The sequence below is a fragment of the Camelina sativa genome, chromosome 11 (genome assembly GCF_000633955.1).
Source record: "Camelina sativa cultivar DH55 chromosome 11, Cs, whole genome shotgun sequence".
NCBI lineage: Eukaryota > Viridiplantae > Streptophyta > Magnoliopsida > Brassicales > Brassicaceae > Camelina > Camelina sativa.
The window spans coordinates 4540423-4561818 of NC_025695.1; the positions used below are offsets into that span (position 1 = coordinate 4540423).

Genomic DNA, 21396 nt, shown 5'->3' on the forward strand with positions numbered 1-21396 from the left:
TTTTTTTTTTTTTTTTTTTTGGATTAACTATTAAAGGTTGATGCTTTTTTAGTTTCTTACAACGAATTTTAAGTTTATGTAGTTGTGGTTTACTAGAATTCGTCTTAAGCGTTGTTTCGATTGTTAAGGTATTCAAGTGTTGAGAACAGCCACAGTAGGGGAGCTCAAGATGGCTGTAGAAGCTGCTTTTGCTCACTTGCCCATCACAGGCCCTGGCAAGATCTCTTGGTACTATTTTGATTCTTGATTTGAGTTTTGTATGTTAAGGTTTCCTAATTTGTGTCTACTGAGAATAATAAGCAACTGGTAACTGATTCTTGATGATCCTGTTCCTACTTTTACCCTGTGATTATCAAGGCCGCATGTTTGGGGACAATTCTGCTTATGTTATGAAGATAAAAGATTGATTAACGAGGCTGAGTACCTCATTGAATTCGGTATAAAAGACGGAGATCAGGTTCGTATTTCAGTCTTTTACCTTTGGAATGCATCGATGAGTTTATGCTTATGATATTGTTTCATCTTTACATGTGATGTGCTAGAGTAGAAGTGGTATGACTATGCAATTGGGTAGCTAGATTCTCTAACCTGGATTATGTAGATTTTTACAGTCAAGTTGAGTTTGGACTACATTGCGCTTTGTTGTAATGCTTTTAATGGGGATTTTATCCTCCATCATTTCAGCTTCGATTCATCCGCCATATCTCAAATTACTGCATGTTGATGGTGAAGCAGAAGAGCAAGACACCACGTGTTTCTTCTTTGAAACAACTCAAACTGTAAGAACCTTTGGTGCTAACTGTTTGTAGCATTTCTTTACCCGAAATCTCCATGGTAATACATGTTTTTTTTGGGCAAATCAGGTTCTCAACCAAACCCGAAACCCTGAAAATGAAGGTAAGGGAAGGTCAAGAAGACAGTGTTGACTCCATCCCTCGGATCCTCCAACCAAGCTTTCTAGCGACTGTATTAGGAGGTTGGCTCTCTCACAAGTCGACAACGCCAAGTCAAGGAGGTGGTACTAAACACAGAAACATGACCGCAAGTAGAGTTTTTAACAAACTCATCACAAGGCTTCGCTTCAAGTGTTATTCCGAAAAGGATGTATGGAACAGAAAAAAACTCATCTCCGAAACATAAAAAAGACTCTCCTCCTCCCATGTAACTTTCTCATTCGATTCTTGTATAGATTTTGATTTCCCATGTTTATATACCAACTTGATGTGTTTGTTTGCGTGCTAAAACAATAATGCATTGATTGTGTGTTTGCGTTTGTACTTTGTACGTTGTAATGCAAATTGAAGTGAATCTACCGTTTGTATTTAGCGTTTGCGTTTGCGGCCAAAACGCATCAATATTTGTTTTTGATTTTATAACGCTCCTTTGATTTTTAATCTGACAACCACACAAAGCCTCTGCTTATTTGTGTGGCGAAGAGAAGAGATAACATTCTCAAGCAATCTCTTCGTCTCCGTACACAGAGATCACTTTAAGCATTCTCTATCTCTCGAAGCTCTGAGTCCTGTGTCTGTGTGGCCATGGCTGCTAACTCGATTATGGCATCCTCCAAACCCCTAATCTCCCTCTCCTCAAACCAACAACCAAGCAAAGTCCAGGTTCCCAAATTCGCCAAACTCCCCCAAATCCCCAAATCCCTAGCTTCATCCGACCTCCGTAGCAGAGCTCTATCGCTCTCTTCCGCCACCGCCAAATCCCTAGCTCTAATCGCCGCTTTCGCTCCACCGTCGATGGCCGAGGCGATGGAGAAGGCACAGCTCTTCGATTTCAACCTCACGCTTCCGATCATCGTCGTTGAGTTTCTCTTCCTGATGTTCGCGCTGGACAAGGTCTATTACTCTCCGCTTGGTAACTTCATGGACCAGAGAGACGCTTCGATTAAAGAGAAGCTCGCGAGCGTTAAGGACACTTCGACTGAGGTGAAGCAGCTCGATGAGAAAGCCGCCGCTGTGATGAGAGCTGCTAGGGCTGAGATCGCCGCTGCGCTTAACAAGATGAAGAAGGAGACTCAGGTATATAACAATGCATTTTTCTCAGATTTGAAGGAATTGGTGGTAATGGATTTGGATTGTTGATTGTATTGTTGCAGGTTGAGGTTGAGGCGAAGCTAGCTGAAGGAAGGCAGAAGGTGGAGGCGGAGCTACAAGAAGCTTTGACGAGCTTGGAGAAGCAGAAGGAAGAAACCATTAAAGCTTTGGATTCTCAGATCGCTACTCTCAGTGAAGACATTGTCAAGAAGGTCCTTCCTTCTTAAAATTGTTAATTTTGTAATTCTCTCTCTCTCTCTCTCTCTCTCTCTCTCTCTATATATATATCATTTACAAGACAATTACTGTAAATCTCTTCGTCTCTTCTTCTTCTTCTTCTATGTCTCTTTGGACTGTTTCCTAGTTCTCAAGAAGATCAGTTTTTAATTTGTAAGTTTTATAAATAATTAATTAGCTCTCTTGTCTCGTTTTAATTACATCAAGTAGTACAATTTGAGGAATCTGTTGTTGCGGTTAAATCTTCATCTCTCTGATTATATTATCATCACTAGATTGATTTATTATGTCTACTTGAATCGTATCAACACTGCAGGAGTAAAAGGTAAGCGAAACCAAAGGGTTAGACTCCTCCATAACGGTTGGGCTTTGTTGTTGGATCTGAGCCCGTTATGGAGGAGTCTATGGTTGATTATGATGATCACGCTACATAGAGGTCTTATTGGAAAAAAAAATGTGTACACGCTATTATTACTGTTAGAGATATACATAAATCAGTTCTCTATAATCAAAAATTTGAAGTTTGATTTTATCGTGTTATAAAGAAATTGAAATATTAACGGAGAAATAATAGAAGTGGAATGGGCCTGTCGAAAAAAAGAAAAAGGCCTGTTGTAGCTGAGGTATTTAAGGTAGAGCCCTTTAAAGTAAGAAGACAGTGTTTGATTATATTAACAAACAAAACTTACGGGGCGGCCACGCCTTCGTCTTCTTCCTTCTACTCCTCACGGTTCTCTCCCTCTCTTCTCTGTCTTTATCAGCTTCTCAAGTTACTTGTTTCAGTTTCCGATGCTCGTTTCTTAGTTTTTTTTTCTTCGTTTCTCTTTCATCAGCAGGCCTTTGGAGATTGTGTTCTCATCCTCGTCCGTCGTCATTACTTACTGGTGTTTTAGGGTTTCAATAAAAAAAGCTTCTTAATCCGTCGAAATGACACTTTTCTCTCCCTCATTGTCGGTTACTCTCTTTTCCCCCTTCGCAAGTTTTATGCTTTTCTAGTTTCCATTGATGCTCTAGCCTCTAGTTCAAATTTCAGTTTTTGATTTCTTCGCTTAGAAATTTTAATGTATGAAATCTGACTTTTTTTTTATTTTTTTAATTGATGATCGTTTTCGATTAAGAGAAAAAAAAAACAAATCAGTGGCTGGTTAACTTTGATTTACTCATGATTGGTTCTATTTTGCAGTAATTGAGTTTTCATTGTAATTTTGGTCACTGTTGCTTGTTCTTCTACTTCCTTACGATACTCTCTCTCTCTCTCTCTCTCTCTCTCTCTCTCTCTGTGCCTTGTGCGTATCGCTTACTTAAGATTCTTCACACGTCTCTTATTTCTCTGACTTTTCTCTTGTATTGCGTATATATTGCTATTTGCGATGATATATTTAGTTTCACATTGTTTTGGCTACCACTATATGCTTGTAAGAATAGTTTAGCTCCTTTTATAAATTATATTTGCTGTGGATCCAAATTTTGACTTGTGTGATTGATTCTTGCTTAAATAGTTTTTGTTTTTGTTTCATTTATGCTATGTCCTGACTGGTGCAACGGTGTTTGCTGGTTCAAACACACAGATAAATGGCTTCAAAGATTATTTCTGGCAAGCCGGATGATTCTGAGTATGAAATCATTGAAGGTGCGTGTGAGAGCGCTTTAGCAGCCGGGACAAGCCCATGGGTGGATTCTTCAACGTTGAAGCTTCGGCATCGGATTGGTAGAGGTCCTTTCGGTGATGTTTGGCTGGCTACTCATCATCAGTCAACTGACGACTACGATGAGCATCATGAAGTCGCCGTCAAAATGCTTCATCCTATCAAGGAGTATCAAAAAAGGGTTGTGGTAGAGTTTGATGATCTCTTCTCCAAGTGTCAAGGAATGGAGAATGTCTGTCTGCTCCGAGGAGTCTCTACTATCAGTGGAAAGGTAACTAAAACAAACATTTGTGTTTCTTCTCTAGTTTCCGCATCTTTTCAGTATTCGTTTAATAGCAGATTTGTATCTTGTAGATATGCATCATCATGAAATTCTATGAAGGCTCTGTTGGTGACAAGATGGCTCGGCGTAAAGGAGGAAAGCTTTTACTGCCTGATATATTGAGGTAATTTTGCATTACACTAGTAAGCAGCTCATTGTAGAAGCATCTTCTTTATCTTTAGATATAATACTAATTTCCTCTCATCTTTGTTGAACCACGCTTTACAGATACGGGGTTGATCTGGCTACAGGGATTCTGGAGTTGCACTCAAAAGGGTTTCTGATTCTCAATCTTAAGCCGTCTAACTTTCTTCTTAGTGATAACGACAAGGCCATCCTCGGGGATGTTGGGATCCCTTATCTCCTTCTTAGTATCTCTTTGCCAAGTCCTGATATGGCTGTGAGACTTGGAACTCCAAACTATATGGCTCCAGAACAGTGGCAACCAGAAGTAAGAGGTCCCATGTCCTTTGAGACTGATTCTTGGGGATTTGGATGCAGCATTGTAGAAATGCTGACTAGTGTACAACCTTGGTCTGGGAGATCCGCCGATGAAATATTTGATTTAGTGGTGAGAAAGCAAGAAAAGCTTAATATCCCCAATGGCATACCGCCTCCTCTCGAGAACCTACTTCGGGGTTGCTTTATGTATGATCTTCGAAGCCGACCTTCAATGACTGACATCTTACACGTCTTGAAGAGGTAAATTATACCTCGTCACCGTTCTGTTATATTCAGTTTGAACAGTGTTTACATTATCACTATATTTGGCCATAGTACCTGTAGATCTTATTTTCTAATAGTTTTCTGGAATCCAATTTATTTACTCTTGATGTACATATTAGTTGGCACTTTTTTCGTACCTTGAATTGTCATATTAAGTGGAACTGATTTTGCAGCTTGCAGAACTCAGAGGAGGAAGAGATCTGGAGAGGCATTGATAGTACAGAAATCAGGAAGAGCTCGGCAACTCTTGGTTATACAGAATGGTTTCTTTCAAAGGATCATCTGCAAGTGGGCGACAAGGTGCGTTCAAGAAAGCCTGCCAGTTCATTTAAGCATGAGAACATGGATGTGCCAGGAGGAATGGTGGTTGGTTTAGAACGTGACACCACAGACCCAGATGGGTTTGCGCTAGTTAAAGTCCATGGCGTTCATGACCCGTTAAGGGTTCATGTATCTGTTCTTGAACGGGTAACCAACGGATTAGCTTCTGGAGATTGGGTGCGTCTGAAGCACGGAAATAAGAGGCACTCTCCGGTTGGTGTTCTCCATTCAATTGACCGTGAGGGAAACGTAGCTGTTGGGTTTATTGGGTTGCCAACTCTCTGGAAAGGGACTTCATCGCAGCTTCAGATGGCTAATGCATACCGTGTGGGTCAATTTGTGAAGCTCAAAGCCAATGTTGTTATCCCGAGATTTAAATGGATGCGTAAAAGTATAGGGATATGGGCAACTGGCAGGATCTCTCAGGTTTTACCTAACGGTTGCCTTGAGGTGGACTTCCCTGGAGTGTTACCTTTTAAAGAGGAACATGGAAGTTGTCTTGCAGATCCGGCTGAAGTCGAGATTGTGAATTTTAATACATGTGAGGGAGTCATGAAAAAATATGAACATCTGGAGGATTTTCATTGGGCTGTGAGACCTTTGCTGATTGCTATGGGTCTATTGACAGCAATGAAGTTAGGGTTCTTTGTTGGGAAGAAAATAGGAAGGTCAAAGGATGGGAAACAACGTGATGGCTCGAGTGCACAAGGTGACTGTCAGATTCGGGATGGTCAGAAATCTCGCAAATCTAAATGGCTTGTGTTTGTTTAGGCCAGTGATTAGGTTTGTAGCAAACCTGGTCTGGTCTGGTCTGGTCTGGTCTAAATATCGCACTGTTCTAGTCCTGGATACATGGTTTTACAATAGTACATGTACATAATAACATTCTTTTCGTCTTTCAACGTAGTAAAAGACTCTCTTATTACATTTGATGGGGTTTAAGACTAGTGTTACCAAGTGTTCCTTGCACATTGCTGGTCACGCCAAACTTTAGTATACGTTATAATTATCATAGCTACAATTCCATTGGACGTCACAAATGTTTTATTTTGTTAAGGAGAACAAAGAGGGTACATATGTTTTGTTACATGTCTAACCTTTTCAAGAACTGATCAGAGACAACCTTACAGTTGCAGGTTGAACAATCTCAGTTTTGAGAACGCTTATTGACAAGTGACAATATATTTAACCTCTGGTAATTCTACATATCCACAAAAGAATCATACAGATCACGCTTATGAAGTTAATTTGCACAATCGAAGCTTCACAAAGTCACACCTTTCGTGCCTGTGGATGTACGAGCAACAATTCCTGCATTCTCCAGGAGTTTCTCTGTTAAGGACCAAAGCTTGCCAACTTCTGTTTTTACCTCGCCAAGACACTCATTACTTCCTTCTGAATATTTTTCCTGTTGAAACCCGTTTGCTGGCATTACAATGAAAGTTGGCTCCGCCTCGATGCTCATGTCAGCTTGAGTCAGAAGTTCTGTGCTCATTTCTGCAAGCTTCTGTAATGCACTGGTAGCAGCTTCAACTTCAAGTTGAGCTGCCTCGAGCTGAAGCTTCTCTATGGCCAGATCACCCATTGTTTTTTCTCCTATTCTCTCTTGTGCCAAGGCATATAGAGTTTTCAAATCTTCACTGTCATTAGTCGTACCTTCTTTCAATTTCTTGAGTTCCCGCTCCTTGGCTTCTAATCTTCCCATGACCACGTTGATCTCCTCATCTTTAAATGTCAAAGCCCTCTGTACAGCTAGAACTTCCAATTCTTTCATCCGTAGACTTTCTCTGGTAAAGTTTAACTCCATCACTAGCCGTTTGTTCTCCGTTCCGTAATCACTCTCTAGTGGTTGCTGCATCGAGTCAAAGCTAATCTCATTATTAACCCTTACTGTGTTCTGATTTTGACCGTTGGTGGTTGACATAAGCAATCTACTCGTCAATTCTGCAATTCTTTCCACCACCATTTCAGCTTCTGTGACCTTTAGGTTGGAACTGCCCAACTCATCTTCTATCCTGTGAAGGTGGACATCTTTCTCCTTTAGCATTGCAGTTGCCTGCATAAGCTGATCTTCCCTTCTGGTCATAAGCGCCTTTAGCTGTGTTACCTCCTGGTTCACTTCTTCCAATTTATTTCGAGCTTCCGTGAGTTCTTCGTCCTTTTCTTGTAGTAACAGTTCTAGAGAAGCCTGTTCAGACTTCAGATACTGAATCTCTAGTCTGGCCTCCACCAAGCTTGACTCTTTCTCCTGAAGTAGATTCTGTGATACCTGAAACACGTTAGCTTTTTTGTAAAGCTCATCTTGAATAACGGATATATCATGCATAGCTTGCTCCAACAATGGTTTCTCTTTCTGCAACTGTTCTCGTAATTCCTCCAGCAGTTTTTTCTGGACTGATAATTCCCGCTCAAGTACAAAGTTCTTAGCCTCAGCAACTCTGAGCTTGACTCTCTCACTTTCTACTTCAGTGTGAGCATCCCTCAAGCTTTGCATATATGACAACACACTTTTCCTCTGTTCCTCGACCTCATCCACTTGTTTTTCTAATACTTGCTCCTTTTCTTCCATTTGCTCCCTGGAAGATACCAAAGCTTCCCGAGAAGAAACAAGCTCGAATCTCACATCAGTCAGAAGCTTTTTCACTCTCCTGAAGTCCTCCATGGTTTCATTGGCTTCTCCTAACCGTTTCACGGTCTCTTCCTTCAGCTTATTCACTTCATCCTGGGCTATCAGCCACTCTTCTGCCTGTTTCTTCAAGTTGGCTTCTGTTTCTCTGAGCTTTTCCTGTTCAAGTTTTTTCGTAGCCTTAGAAATCTCTAGTTCTTCTTCCCGCTCCTCTATGGCTCTCTGAAGCGCAAGTATTTCACCTTCTTGTCTCTTGACAACTTCGGTGGCTTTGCTTAAGAGTCGTGACTTGCTTTCATATTCAGAAATAGCCACAAAAACTTCCTTGCTTCTGTTTGCAACCTCTTCACGCATTTGATCTAGTTCTCCTTCTTTCAAAGTCAAGGACGATTGCATAGCAACACGTTCCTCGTCTCTTTCCCTAAGCTTATGCTTTAATTCTTCTATCTCCCTGGCTTGTAAAGCTAACTCCGCATTTGCACGCTTCAGCTCCTCTTGTAGACTTTCATGCTTCAAAGAAGCTTGGCCGATTACTTTCTCACGCTTTGCTAACTCCTCCTTTGCCCGGTTTAGTTTCTTTTTCTCAGAGAGAAGCTTTCTCTCAGCATCCTGTAAGTCCTCTTCCCTTTTCAACAAGGCCACTAGCGCGGACTCTAGGTCAGGCTCGAGCACCCCAAGGTTTGAATAGGGCAGATCATCGTTAGGATAAACCGAGTGCTGATTGGTTTGTCTCTCCAAACTCTGTGTCCGAGCTAATAATTTCTCGACTAGAACATTTGCAGACTCATCTGTTCGATTATCGTTGATGTTAGGTCTTGTATTGTTCAAGACTGATTGAACACTCAGTAAAGAATGTCTCTTTGCCCTTCTACTGCTCGGGAAGGCGACAAGACTCTTCTGCTTCTGTCGGTTCACTCTTGTCAAACAATACTGCATAAGAAAATCAATATAGCCGACATCAAAAATCAATCTTGATCTTTCTATTAAGAGGGAGAAAAAAAAAAGAAACTTGATTCTTTTGGCAAGACACTAAGCAACTAGGATGCAAGTGAAGCTCTCGCTAATGCTACCAGAACAAGATGTGTGTTAAAACATTATTAAATTACTCAAAGTAAACGGTAGTATAATAATAATAAGACATACAAAAAGGGTCTCTCCCAAGAGAGAGAGAGAGCCAATGGAACAGTATTGAAATTTGCAATCTTTAAGCTTATGAATATCATCATTTGAAGGAACAATCAGATGGGAACACAAAACCCAAGAAACAAACAAAGCCAGCAAAAAAAAAGCGAAAAGTTTCAGTCTTGTGAACCAGCAGCAAAGAATGAACATAGAGGGGATATAGCAGAGAAAAGTAAGCGAACCTGGCAGGGAGAGAGAGAGGAGAAGGAAGCAAGATTGAGACGAATGGCCTGAGACTGAGAGAAACCCATCATGAGATCATATTATTTATTCTACAATCCCCATCAGAGAAGAGCTCCAACACAGAACACAAAAACCCCTAAATCCCCTGTATCAAATTAACAAGTGGCGTTTGGGGGAAAGGTTAACGAGAGCAAACCCAAATCGAAGAAGAATCTATGGAGAGAGAGAGAGAGGAGTGGATGGATATAATAAAATGAAACCTATTAAATTAGTACTTGTATCTGTATACTTGTTGAGTTTTTAAGGAAGATGGGAAGGAAACTAAAAAATAGAGGCTCCCATTGATCTGCGAGTTTCCATCACAATGAAAGTCAAAAGACTTTTTTGCCCTTATTCACAGTATTCATGTCGGCATGTCCAAATACCCGGCCAAGGGGTCTATTTGTCAATAATGTTGGATTTTCTATATGACGTGGTTAATGGTTTTCTAATGTACAATTTTGCCGACTAGTCTCGCTCGTCTCGCTCGTCTCCGTGGTTAGAATTAAAAGTTGCCTTAAAAGAGTCACTCAGGCCCAAAATAGACCCAACTGAAAACAAAAAAACAATCCATCAGAGCGAGAATCAAAGAAAGACACGTAATTCTTCCCACAAAAATCAAACGACGATAGAGTTTACATAGAAATTAGTTTAGGTGGTGAAATAGTACTGTATAATGTTAACAACAAATCCTAAAACAGAAAAAGTTTAACTAAAGTGTTACAAACAACTCATCTATGACATGAAACTCATAAAGTCGTAAGTGAAGTTCGAGTTTAGACTTTAGTCATTATTATTGTCAAAGACCAAACCTAATCCACTTACAAATTGATATAATAATTAAAAAAACTTATTATGTGGTAGTTATTTAGTTATTAGAATTCTTAAACAATATTATATAAATTTATTAAAAAATTTAAAGCAAGGATTTTGTTGAGATGGTAGGTAGGTCCGCTTCAGCCACAGCTTTAGCGATTATAATTCGTATTGGGCAAAAAGCTCAAACAGGGTTACTTCGTTAAACTAAAGTACTAAACCAAGACTTATCAGTTCGTGTCCTATTTTGTTTTGGGTGAGGTTTTGTTTGGTTTGGGAAATCGAAGCAGTAAGGGGTTTTTGTGGTGTGTTTGGGAATTAGGAAGTTGTTGGTGATCCGATCTTTCTGGATTTGGGTTTTTTTTTTTTCTTCTTTTCAATTAAAATAAAAAATGGCGGGGCCAGGAGATGAGCATGATCCAAGTCTTGACGATAAAAAAGAAGCTGAAGCAAAATCTCAGGTTGGTGTTGGTGAGAAAGATATGTCTCCTTCTTCTGTTCCGGGGACTTCTTCAATCCACAGATCAGGCTCTAGGCCTCAGCTTGATCTTAGCAAAGCTGAAATCCAGGGCAATCTCGAGGAGAGAGATCCCACTATTTTGTTGCCTAATCAGTCTGATGATATCTCTCATTTAGCTCTTGATATCGGAGGTGCTTATCTAATCACAAAAATCTTACCTTTTGGAAATTTCAATGTTAGTGCTGAATGTAAAGTCGTTTATTTGTAGGGTCTTTGATAAAGCTGCTGTATTTTTCACGGCATGAGGACTACTCGAATGATGATGATAAGCGGAAGAGGACGATCAAGGAGAGATTGGGTATAACCAATGGCAACTTGAGAAGCTATCCTGTTCTTGGTGGGAGACTTCATTTTGTCAAGTTTGAGACTAACAAAATTAATGAGTGTTTGGATTTTATTCATTCCAAGCAGCTTCATCGCCGAGGTATTGGCTTTTTTTTCCTACTTCTCATGTAACGAACTTCTGGACTGAACGCTAAGTTGATGTGCTTACATAATGATTATGCTAAGTTGATGTGGTTTTGTCAAATTTTGACTTCCGTTAGTTTCTGTAAGTAGACTGGAGATGTAATTAAGTAGGAGGTAATTTATATATATACCGAACTACTCTCTAAATGGTCACTGGCACTTTTGTTTTGCTCTTATTGTTATAAGATCAGTTTCTGGTGATTGACTGCTTTATTTTTCTTCTTGTCCATTTTTATTTCATCCAATTCTCTTTTACTTTGATGAATAGATCCTTATCCTTGGAGTTCCAGGACATTGCCTTTGGGGACTGGTGTTATCAAGGTAATGACATTTTCATGACTTGGTTGTTTTTATCTTTATCACCTTTTGAGGCTCCTTTTGGATATAATTAGCTCGTTCTGTCATTTAATTTACCAGAAAACATTTGAGAAGATTATTGTTTTAGGTGAAAACTTTTTCTTCATGTTTATATGTCTTGTATATCCTTGTTATGTAATTTGCTGATTTGGATTTGATTAGTTGATGATTGCTTGTTTAAACATGAGTTAGGCGTATGTATAACTTACAGGTCACAGGTGGCGGGGCCTATAAATTTGCAGACTTGTTCAAGGAACGGCTGGGCGTTAGTATTGAGAAAGAAGATGAGATGCATTGCCTTGTTTCTGGGGCAAATTTTTTGCTCAAAGTAAGAACTTTCTTTATGCAACATTCCTGTTACGTTGTGTCTTATTACTAGCACTTGCAAAGCAGAAACGTAAGGACAGGGTCACATTATGTGTGACCAGCTGTGTTTTCCTATGCATATAGTTCTTTTCAGACTATGAAAATTTTTCCATTAGTTTATTTGTTTTTTCTTGATCTACATGTGTATGTTTGGAATTTATTCTTAGGTTCATGCTTTTTCTGCAGGCTATTCGACATGAAGCCTTCACGCACATGGAGGGTGAGAAAGAATTTGTACAGATAGATCCTAATGACTTGTATCCCTATCTTCTTGTGAACGTTGGATCTGGTGTTAGCATAATCAAGGTATTTGTTTACGTTTGCTACTTCTTTCACAAACTCTGTGTGTTGTGGCTTCTTGAAAAGTTGGGAAGTCAGAAAGTTGCATGGACCTATAGATTCATGCAATGTCTTTTCAAAATATAGGTTGATGGAGAAGGAAAGTTTGAACGTGTGAGTGGGACTAATGTTGGTGGTGGTACCTACTGGGGCTTAGGAAGACTTCTAACGAAGTGCAAGAGGTTTACAATAAATCTGATTTTGCATTACTTGATTATATTGTTATTTTCTATACCTTACAATGTTTTCTTCTGTTTTTAGTTTTGATGAGTTGTTAGAACTCAGCCAAAAGGGAGATAATAGTGCCATTGACATGCTTGTTGGTGATATTTATGGGGGCATGGATTACTCCAAGGTATGAGTCTGTCTACTTTGCATCAAACTACATTTGATCTTATACATTGTGAGATGTGACTGCTCTTTCATTGAAACTTTGAATGCCTTATTACTACTGTTCTAGTAATTCTCAGTAACCAATTATGCAGATTGGTCTCTCTGCTTCAACAATAGCTTCTAGTTTTGGCAAGGCTATCTCTGAAAATAAAGAACTGGACGATTACAGACCCGAAGATATTTCCTTGTCTCTATTGCGGATGATTTCATACAATATTGGGCAGGTATGCGTCTGTGAGTCCAAAGGTTTCGAGTAAAAGTTCTTGCGGAAGATACTTTTCATTTGATCGGTGAATGTGGTTAAGCTGCTTGAGAATATTTTGAGTTTCTGATTTGTTGTTTCTGTGTAGATATCATATTTGAACGCCCTTCGCTTTGGGTTGAAGCGAATATTTTTTGGAGGATTTTTCATAAGGGGCCATGCATATACCATGGACACAATTTCGTTTGCAGTACATTTCTGGTAACTTAGCTAGTAAACTTGGACTTAAATGTGATATGCGCACTCCACTTTCATCACTCAACTCCATTAATGTATTGTTTGATCAAACTAGGTCCAAAGGAGAGATGCAAGCTATGTTCTTGAGGCATGAAGGTTTTCTGGGTGCTCTGGGTGCGTTCATGAGCTATGAGAAGCACGGATTGGATGATTTAATGTCACATCAGTTGGTTGAGAGGTTCCCTATGGGTGCACCATATACTGGAGGAAATATTCACGGACCACCACTCGGTGATTTGAACGAGAAGGTAATAATTTTAGCTTAAGTTTTAACAAAGTCTCAGGTTGTTCTATTTGATACTTTGAAACTGACAGCCAATGATTCCTTAGTGACATGGTACTGCTCAAAATATTAAAGTTCAGGAATATGATACCGTTTTATACTTTGTGCTGGGTAAAGTGTGTGCTGCGTACCACTATAGTATTCTTTAGGCAATATCATTATAGAATATGCTGTTCTTGAAAATGGAAAATTTTGGTAAATATTTGTTTTCCATGGACTTACCAAATATTATGGCCGAAGGAGATGGTCGGATACTTTGAGACTATTGAAGTGCACTGTTACTTGTTCCTTTCCATGCTTTGTGTGCTGACTGATTTTGATTGCATACTCGATCATTCGCCATGGAGATTAGTCACTAGAGTATCTTTTAGATTCTGGTCTAGAGCTTTCCATAGAAAATCTATACATAGTTAGGTATATGTTATCTGACAAATCAAGGATCTACAGTACAATTCGAATTTATAACTCTTTATTTTAACTTGTCCTCGTATCAGTAAGAATCAACATGTGCTTATGCTTGTGTGGATATTATTCACTGTGAAGTATGCTGGTTCATTCCTTTTTTCATACAACGTATCAATTTATGTGACATAAAAGAATAATAGAAAGCAAGAGTAAGAATCATAATTTCTCTTCTATAGTAACCAACTTTCTTGATATTATATAACGTAAAAGATCATCTATAACATACATACTATTGATTCCTTTTTGTAACATACAAATCTTTGTCACTGTTATATTCTCTTTTTATTTGATGTATATATCAAATACTAGATAGAATCAGGTGCTCTCCCTATTTCAACTAGTTATAAGTGTTCTGTGAATCTGGTCTGGATAAGTTTTGGAGTTTGAAGGTACTTTCCTGGTTGCTTTCAGATTTCGTGGATGGAAAAGTTTGTGCGTAGAGGAACTGAAATAACTGCTCCTGTACCGATGACTCCATCAAAAACGACTGGGCTTGGAGGGTTTGAAGTTCCTTCATCCAGAGGTAGTGCTCTAAGATCTGATGCCAGTGCATTAAACGTTGGTGTTCTCCATCTTGTGCCCACACTGGAGGTGTTTCCATTGCTGGATGACCCAAAAACGTAAGTTGCATGTCCCTGGGTAATATATTGAGCTTGTACATATATCTCCTGGTTTGTCGCTTGTTCATGATTTTGGAGAATTTATGTACTTCTGTTTAATTAACTTTTTTTTCTTACACCAGGTATGAGCCTAATACAATTGATCTATCAGATCAAGGCGAACGAGAGTGAGTAATAAGTCGACGCTGATCCCGTGGTTTTATTTGATGAAATCACTTTTTTCTTAAATTGCTTATTTTGTTTGGTGTATAGGTACTGGCTCAAAGTTTTGTCCGAGCATTTGCCAGACCTTGTTGATACGGTAAAGTTAACACATAGGACTTGTATTCCACCTTCAGTATTGTTTCTTTTTGGGTGGTGAAGATTCTTTATGGCCTGGTACTTACTATGATTCCGTGGACATAAATATAGGCTGTGGCAAGTGAAGGAGGAACTGAGGATGCGAAAAGGCGTGGTGATGCTTTTGCTCGTGCTTTTTCAGCTCATTTGGCAAGGTTTGGTTCATTACAACAGATTCCCTTCTTTGATTTATTTCGTGCTTTTGGCTTTTGCTGACACTTTAGTTTGGTTGAAGATTAATGGAAGAGCCAGCTGCATATGGAAAGCTGGGGCTAGCAAATCTCTTGGAACTTAGGGAAGAATGCTTAAGGGAATTCCAGTTTGTTGATGCCTATAGAAGCATCAAGCAAAGGTAAACCATAGTCTTTTTATCTCTCTTCTACTTGGAGTTTTTCTTATGCTCTCTCCGTAATTGATAGGGAGAACGAGGCATCACTTACTGTTTTACCTGATTTACTGGAGGAGCTTGATTCGATGAGCGAGGTCTGTGATTTTTAACCTTCCTTTCTCTGTAGGTTTATAATTTGTTAATGAACGTTCTCATTATTGTTTTTTTTAATTTTTCTCGGATATTCAGGAGGCAAGGTTGCTTACACTTATAGAAGGTGTTCTTGCTGCAAACATATTCGACTGGGGATCTCGAGCATGTGTGGATCTATATCACAAAGGAACCATTATTGAAATATACAGAATGAGTCGCAACAAGATGCAGAGACCGTGGAGGGTGAGAGACAAGACCACCTTTTTTTTTCTTTTCTGAGGTTCTTGTTTGCTAACTGTTAATCTAAAGCTGGAAATCTTTTGTTATCCGTAATATCAGGTAGATGATTTTGATGCTTTCAAAGAAAGGATGCTTGGATCTGGAGGTCAGCAGCCTCATCGACATAAAAGAGCGTTACTTTTTGTTGATAACTCTGGAGCAGACGTTATTCTTGGGATGCTTCCTCTTGCCCGAGAGTTTCTCCGTCGTGGGACTGAAGTGCGTATCTTTCTCGAGCTCTTCCTATAGTAATTAAATTTCTTCCTACTCTTCGCAAAACCATATACACTGGCCAACCGGTTCTTTTGTGAAATTAGTTGAGGAAACACTAAACAAATGACTATTATGATTCTTCAGGTTGTTCTAGTAGCAAACTCTCTTCCTGCTCTTAACGACGTTACCGCTATGGAACTCCCTGATATAGTTGCATGGGCTGCTAAGGTTTTCTCGGTTTAACTTTTGAATCTTTGTAGTGGTGATAATGTTTTTTCATGTAACTAACTCTTTTGTTCTGTATTCTTGAAGCACTGTGACATCTTGAGGAGAGCGGCAGAAATGGGAGGCTTACTTGTGGATGCGATGGTAAATCCGGGAGATGGGTCAAAGAAGGATTTAACTTCAGCACCATTGATGGTTGTTGAAAATGGATGCGGAAGTCCTTGCATCGACCTCAGACAAGTCAGCTCTGAGCTTGCAGCCGCTGCCAAAGACGCTGATCTTGTATCTACAAAAAAACCTTATCTGTTTTTACCTGACATAAACTTCAAACACATAAAAAGAGAGAAGCTTTGTTCATGACTTGATGTTTAATGATATTGCAGGTTGTCTTGGAAGGTATGGGAAGAGCACTTCACACCAACTTCAACGCTCAATTCAAATGCGAGGCTCTCAAGGTTTTTTACGCACTTGACAGAAAATTCCAAGTCTAGAATTGTTATTTAAACTTTTGACTGAAACCTTTCTCTTCCTGTTTGGCAGCTAGCAATGGTTAAAAATCAGAGATTGGCTGAGAAGTTGATAAAAGGAAACATATATGATTGTGTATGTAGATACGAGCCTCCCTCTCTTTAACAATGTTATGTATCATTGCTTCAACCTTTAGACTACTTTGTTCCAATAGTTTATTGGCTCACTGTTGTATACAGATAACTAAGCATTCGTCAAGTGGCATATGTATTTTTTACTGTATAAATTTGTATTTGAATGAAATAAAATCACTTGCTAAAGAGAATCATCAAGGTTCAACTACAGCTCAAGGAACAATAATGTATCAGTCTGAAATTTTAGCGAGCAATTTCTCCACCATGATTCTCTGCTGAGTTCCACTTAGAGATTCCGAGTTCATCATTGCATTGGATACAATAATGACTGTACGTGGAGCAGCCGCGTTTACCCAAACTCGACCATTTAAGCCCACAGCTATCTCGAATGAGAGTTTCTTTCCAAGAGCCTCGATGACCGGACATGTTGGTGAACTCAACAGCCTACAAGATATGAAGAAAGTAAGAAATTTTTTTAAGTCAAAAGAAGATAGATAAGTATAAGATATAGACAGCTCTATCTCACATTCTTGACAATTTAGCATAAGTTGCATTAGCTTTAGTCTTCTTCTTCTCTTCTCCGAATCCCACTCAGTTTTGCTCTTTTATATATCCTCTATCCTTGCGCCCAAAGGAAACTGGTGGACAGAGTCTCATTGCCTCACACAACGAACCATGTAAAGTACACCAAGTTATCCAAATACTCTTGGCTGATTCCGGTTCATGATGATAGTATAGTAAGTCAAGAGGTAAACTGACATTTCTCACGATGATGGGAGGTAAATTGACAATTTCAGTTATAAATAAATACAATTTGAGGAGATTTGGTTCGATAAGAGTGAAGGAGAATGTGAGAATATATGTGGGCAATTTTATAATTATACTTTCTAGGACTATCGAGTAAATTTATATTATGAGACATAATCAATATAAATTTGCCACGTGTTAATTTTAATTTTAGTTTTTTTTTTTTAATGCCTTTCACACTTTTAATAAATTGGTCATGTGTTAAAGTTTATTGGCCTTATCATAAACGCACAACTTGGAGGAGACCACAGGGGCCGGTCATGTGTTAGGAATTTGGGAACAACAACATTGTATAATGAAACGTATTTGAATTATCAAACTATGGGTATAAAAAGGTTTCGTAGATACAAGATCAACGTTTTGTTTTTTTTTTTTTAATTTTAAAATTTGGCCTCTAGGGTCGGCCCTGCTCATAATCGTTGCTGATTGCATAACTAATTTGATGATTGTTAACCAAATTTTGATAATTGTTGTTGGTGTGCTTCTTGATTCTCTAGGGTTTGCTGAAATTGATTTAGGGAGATGGGTAATAATGGTTACGCTACTGAACATCCACCTCTCAAGAAGTTAGGCCCACGCCGCCGCTATTTCCCCTGTGAGTTATACAAGATTGTGAATGATCCTAAAACGAATTCATTAATCTCATGGGGTGAGGAGGGCAAGAGTTTCATCATCTGGGATCCGCAGGAGTTTTCCAGAGATCTGCTTTTCAAGGCCCTTTATCTACTTTCATTTTCACTCTTCGAGACGCGGCTTAAGGCATTTGTAAGTTTTTGTTTTGTTATTTTCATATATATACATGCATATAAAGATTGTTTCTTGCCTTATTGATTTTTACATACACCTTTGGATCTTTTCAATGCCTTTTTTTTTTGTAGGGGTTTAAAAAAGTTGACTCTGATTCTGCTGCCCACTTTGAATATGCAAACGATGATTTTGTGAGAAGTGAACCTAAGCGTGCTCTTGAGATACAGAAGCGCTACATGCAGCCTTTTGGACCAGCATCCCCTGCCTATAAGCCAATTATGATAGAACCTGCTGCTTTGGAGGCATTAATGAGTAAGCCGTCCTCCGTCTCACTTCTTCCCCCTGGAACTCTTGGCCCCATGCCATCATTGCAAGATCCGGTTGCTTTGAAGGCTTACTTTAACGATGCCTGGTACCGAGTGGTAGCTATGCCAAAGGATCCATTAAGCGCTCGCGAGAAAGAACTGGCTGCGTCATTGATGCCTGGTCTCAAGGACGAGATTATGCGCAGGAGAGCTTCTGTTATGGAAGCTTTGGCAAACGCTGGTCCATCAAGAGACTGAGATACCACTCTGTGATTTATATCTATCTATCACACTCTTTCTCTTTCATATATCCTCTATCCTTGCACCAGTAATATCTATGTTGGTGTCCTTTCCTCCCTACTTTAACTTCTCTTCTTTTTCTCTTGTCTTTGCAATTTCCTAAACAAAAATGCTCTGTAACCCTCTTATGATCGATCATATACTCTCTAGCTTTATCTGTTTCTAGGACATATCATTCTGTTTGCTTTCTGTCTGTTTTCAGAATGAATCCTTCCTTGTTTGTTTGTCAATTCTCTCATCTGCAGACGCAGGAACATGATGTTCTACGTTATGTAGCCTGACTATGAAAAAAAAAGTGAAAATAAGGTAAAAGCACTTCATCCCGATGCAGTAACAGAATACATGATTCTATTCGTCAAAATCGTAAAAGATGATAATAAAGTCCTCTACCATAATTATCTCTGCAATAGTTTTGTTACAAACAAAACATGATTTGATTTTAATAGTTTCACGCTAAACATCTCTTCGTAACTGTGATTCTGAGTCCGTGCTTCATCGACAATATAATACCAAGAACTGGCTCAATCTTCTGCCCTTCGACAACCTTAATGTCATAGTTTTGTAATATCTCCACTGCCACTATCTTCATTTGATTCAAAGCTATGTGCTTACCTAGACAAGTTCTTGGACCGGCATTAAACGATAAAAACTTGAAGGAAGGCTCATGTTTTATGCCTCCACTCTCAGTAATCCATCTCTCTGGCTTGAATTCCAATGCGTCTTCTCCCCAAACCGCTCGCATCCTCCCCAACGCATAAAGACAGATAACAATATTGGAGTTTGCATCGACTTTATGACCACTTGGTAACACATCGGATTTGATAGGAGACTTGCGCCCGAAGCAAACTGGTGGATAGAGTCTCAATGCCTCACACAACGCACCCTGTAAATACACCAACTTGTCCAAATTCTCTTGGCCATTTCCGGTTCTTGATAGATCCGTGTTGATGACCTCTTGGCGAATCTTGGCTACCACTTTTGGATTTTCAGAGAGAAGCCAGAAGAACCAAGAGAGAGCAGAGGCTGTTGTGTCTCTTCCGGCTATAATGAAAGTTAAGATGTTGTCTCTGAGGAACTTGTCGTCACTCGTATTCAAGAGCTTGTACTTTGTTGTATCTAGCTTTATGAAGGAAGTTAAAATATCCTCACTCTCCACATTGGATTTATCAATAACCCCTTGTGATCTCTTCATCTCTTCTCTCTTGCCTGATATGTATTTTGCACACACACGGTCAAAAGTTGCATTAGCTTTAGTCATCTTCTTCTCTTCTCCGAATCCCACCCAGTTTTGCAGCTTCCACAAGAATCTTGGTTTGACATGCCTGTACAAAATCCCTTCTCCAACATCGTCGAGGGCTTTAGAAAATTCATCTTCAGGCATTTCAATGGAGAGAGATCTAGGATCAGAACCGGTTACAAGGATTAAGATTATATCGAAGGTAAACCTCCCGAACACGTCTTGCAAGTCCACGGTCGTTCCTTTCTCTGCAAAATGATCAAGAAGGGGAACAAGCCCGTCCTTGAGTTTACGTGTCATGGTACTCATTGAAAACCTTTGAAATTCTTGACGATGGAGAACGGCTTGATAAGACTTCCTCAGAGTCTTCCATAGCTCCAAGTCCGTGGTGATGATCCCGTCTCCGAACACATCAAAAACATCTTGGAACGCCGGTCCCTTGATGTAATTTGAGAAATTTGAGGTCATTATATGATGAATGTTAGCTGGATCAACCGTGACCAACATATCCATCCCAGCAAACCGCGGTCCTTTGAATGGAAACGTCAAGTTAGAGATTTCGAGAATCTTAACGCTGTAGTCATAGATTCGGTGAAGTGCCCTGAGCAGAGCAGGGAGCATCCGGAGGACCGGCCAGTTCCTTCGGAACCGGCCATAAGGTTTCTTGAAGAGCAAGTAATGGAGGANGCCCGTCCTTGAGTTTACGTGTCATGGTACTCATTGAAAACCTTTGAAATTCTTGACGATGGAGAACGGCTTGATAAGACTTCCTCAGAGTCTTCCATAGCTCCAAGTCCGTGGTGATGATCCCGTCTCCGAACACATCAAAAACATCTTGGAACGCCGGTCCCTTGATGTAATTTGAGAAATTTGAGGTCATTATATGATGAATGTTAGCTGGATCAACCGTGACCAACATATCCATCCCAGCAAACCGCGGTCCTTTGAATGGAAACGTCAAGTTAGAGATTTCGAGAATCTTAACGCTGTAGTCATAGATTCGGTGAAGTGCCCTGAGCAGAGCAGGGAGCATCCGGAGGACCGGCCAGTTCCTTCGGAACCGGCCATAAGGTTTCTTGAAGAGCAAGTAATGGAGGATAAGAAAGCCAAGGATCATGGCTACAGAAACTTGAAGTAGACTTATTGAAGCCATTGGAGTAAGGCGCTTGATTTTAAAACACAACTCTGTGATGGATACTTTGCTGCCACAAAGAACTGAATTTAAATGCACACACTTCAGGGGACTATTAACATAATTATTTTGAAACACATAAAATCTTGTTATGCATAAACTGCAAGGCGCGAGTAATGCATATATCATCAAATTAGAAACTAGTATTAAATTTGTCACTACACCTACCTTTTTATTTTTGTGACAATACACCTAACTTCTCCAATCATTTGAAAA

At 39.5% G+C, this 21396-nt stretch overlaps 7 protein-coding genes across 10 annotated transcripts in view; 5 read left to right on the forward strand and 2 right to left on the reverse strand.

Moving 5' to 3' along the window:
• LOC104721607 overlaps positions 1–1330 on the forward strand; it is a 1731-nt gene extending 401 nt beyond the window's left edge. The window contains exons 2-5 of the mRNA XM_010439632.2: positions 126–228; positions 358–457; positions 685–779; positions 864–1330. Of these exons, the coding sequence (XP_010437934.1) occupies positions 126–228; positions 358–457; positions 685–779; positions 864–1140 (575 nt within the window). The 3' untranslated portion in view covers positions 1141–1330. The remainder of the gene's footprint in view (positions 1–125; positions 229–357; positions 458–684; positions 780–863) is intronic.
• LOC104721608 (ATP synthase subunit b', chloroplastic-like) lies at positions 1538–2465 on the forward strand. Its single transcript, XM_010439633.2, has 2 exons — positions 1538–2030; positions 2108–2465. The coding sequence occupies exons 1-2, from the start codon at positions 1539–1541 to the stop codon at positions 2270–2272; spliced, it is 657 nt and encodes a 218-aa protein (XP_010437935.1). The 5' UTR covers position 1538; the 3' UTR covers positions 2273–2465.
• LOC104721609 (E3 ubiquitin-protein ligase KEG-like) lies at positions 2956–6224 on the forward strand. 4 transcript variants are annotated; one of them, XM_010439635.2, is made up of 6 exons: positions 2956–3012; positions 3116–3232; positions 3851–4199; positions 4283–4374; positions 4479–4952; positions 5150–6224. In XM_010439635.2, exons 3-6 carry the CDS (start codon positions 3855–3857, stop codon positions 6066–6068), a joined length of 1830 nt encoding a protein of 609 aa, XP_010437937.1. In that variant the 5' UTR covers positions 2956–3012; positions 3116–3232; positions 3851–3854; the 3' UTR covers positions 6069–6224. The 4 variants fall into 4 exon arrangements, with proteins under 4 accessions (XP_010437937.1, XP_010437936.1, XP_019088352.1 ...); XM_010439636.2 differs by having other exon boundaries at positions 2969–3012; positions 3119–3232; XM_010439634.2 differs by having other exon boundaries at positions 2957–3232.
• Positions 6324–9560, reverse strand: LOC104721610 (golgin subfamily A member 6-like protein 1). The gene is made up of 2 exons (XM_010439637.2): positions 9288–9560; positions 6324–8853 (listed from the first exon to the last, which is right to left on the reverse strand). The coding sequence occupies exons 1-2, from the start codon at positions 9357–9359 to the stop codon at positions 6562–6564; spliced, it is 2364 nt and encodes a 787-aa protein (XP_010437939.1). The 5' UTR covers positions 9360–9560; the 3' UTR covers positions 6324–6561.
• LOC104721611 (pantothenate kinase 2-like) lies at positions 10278–16783 on the forward strand. The gene is made up of 22 exons (XM_010439638.2): positions 10278–10794; positions 10872–11087; positions 11400–11452; positions 11700–11816; positions 12041–12160; positions 12281–12375; positions 12455–12548; positions 12679–12810; positions 12937–13049; positions 13141–13333; positions 14245–14453; positions 14576–14620; positions 14706–14754; positions 14865–14947; positions 15028–15144; positions 15212–15275; positions 15370–15516; positions 15613–15771; positions 15910–15993; positions 16078–16272; positions 16374–16445; positions 16531–16783. Exons 1-22 carry the CDS (start codon positions 10536–10538, stop codon positions 16621–16623), a joined length of 2709 nt encoding a protein of 902 aa, XP_010437940.1. The 5' UTR covers positions 10278–10535; the 3' UTR covers positions 16624–16783.
• LOC104721613 (heat stress transcription factor B-2b-like) lies at positions 17777–18908 on the forward strand. The gene is made up of 2 exons (XM_010439639.2): positions 17777–18164; positions 18278–18908. Exons 1-2 carry the CDS (start codon positions 17922–17924, stop codon positions 18707–18709), a joined length of 675 nt encoding a protein of 224 aa, XP_010437941.1. The 5' UTR covers positions 17777–17921; the 3' UTR covers positions 18710–18908.
• LOC104721614 (alkane hydroxylase MAH1-like) lies at positions 19069–21185 on the reverse strand. The gene is made up of 2 exons (XM_010439643.1): positions 20717–21185; positions 19069–20304 (listed from the first exon to the last, which is right to left on the reverse strand). Exons 1-2 carry the CDS (start codon positions 21139–21141, stop codon positions 19200–19202), a joined length of 1530 nt encoding a protein of 509 aa, XP_010437945.1. The 5' UTR covers positions 21142–21185; the 3' UTR covers positions 19069–19199.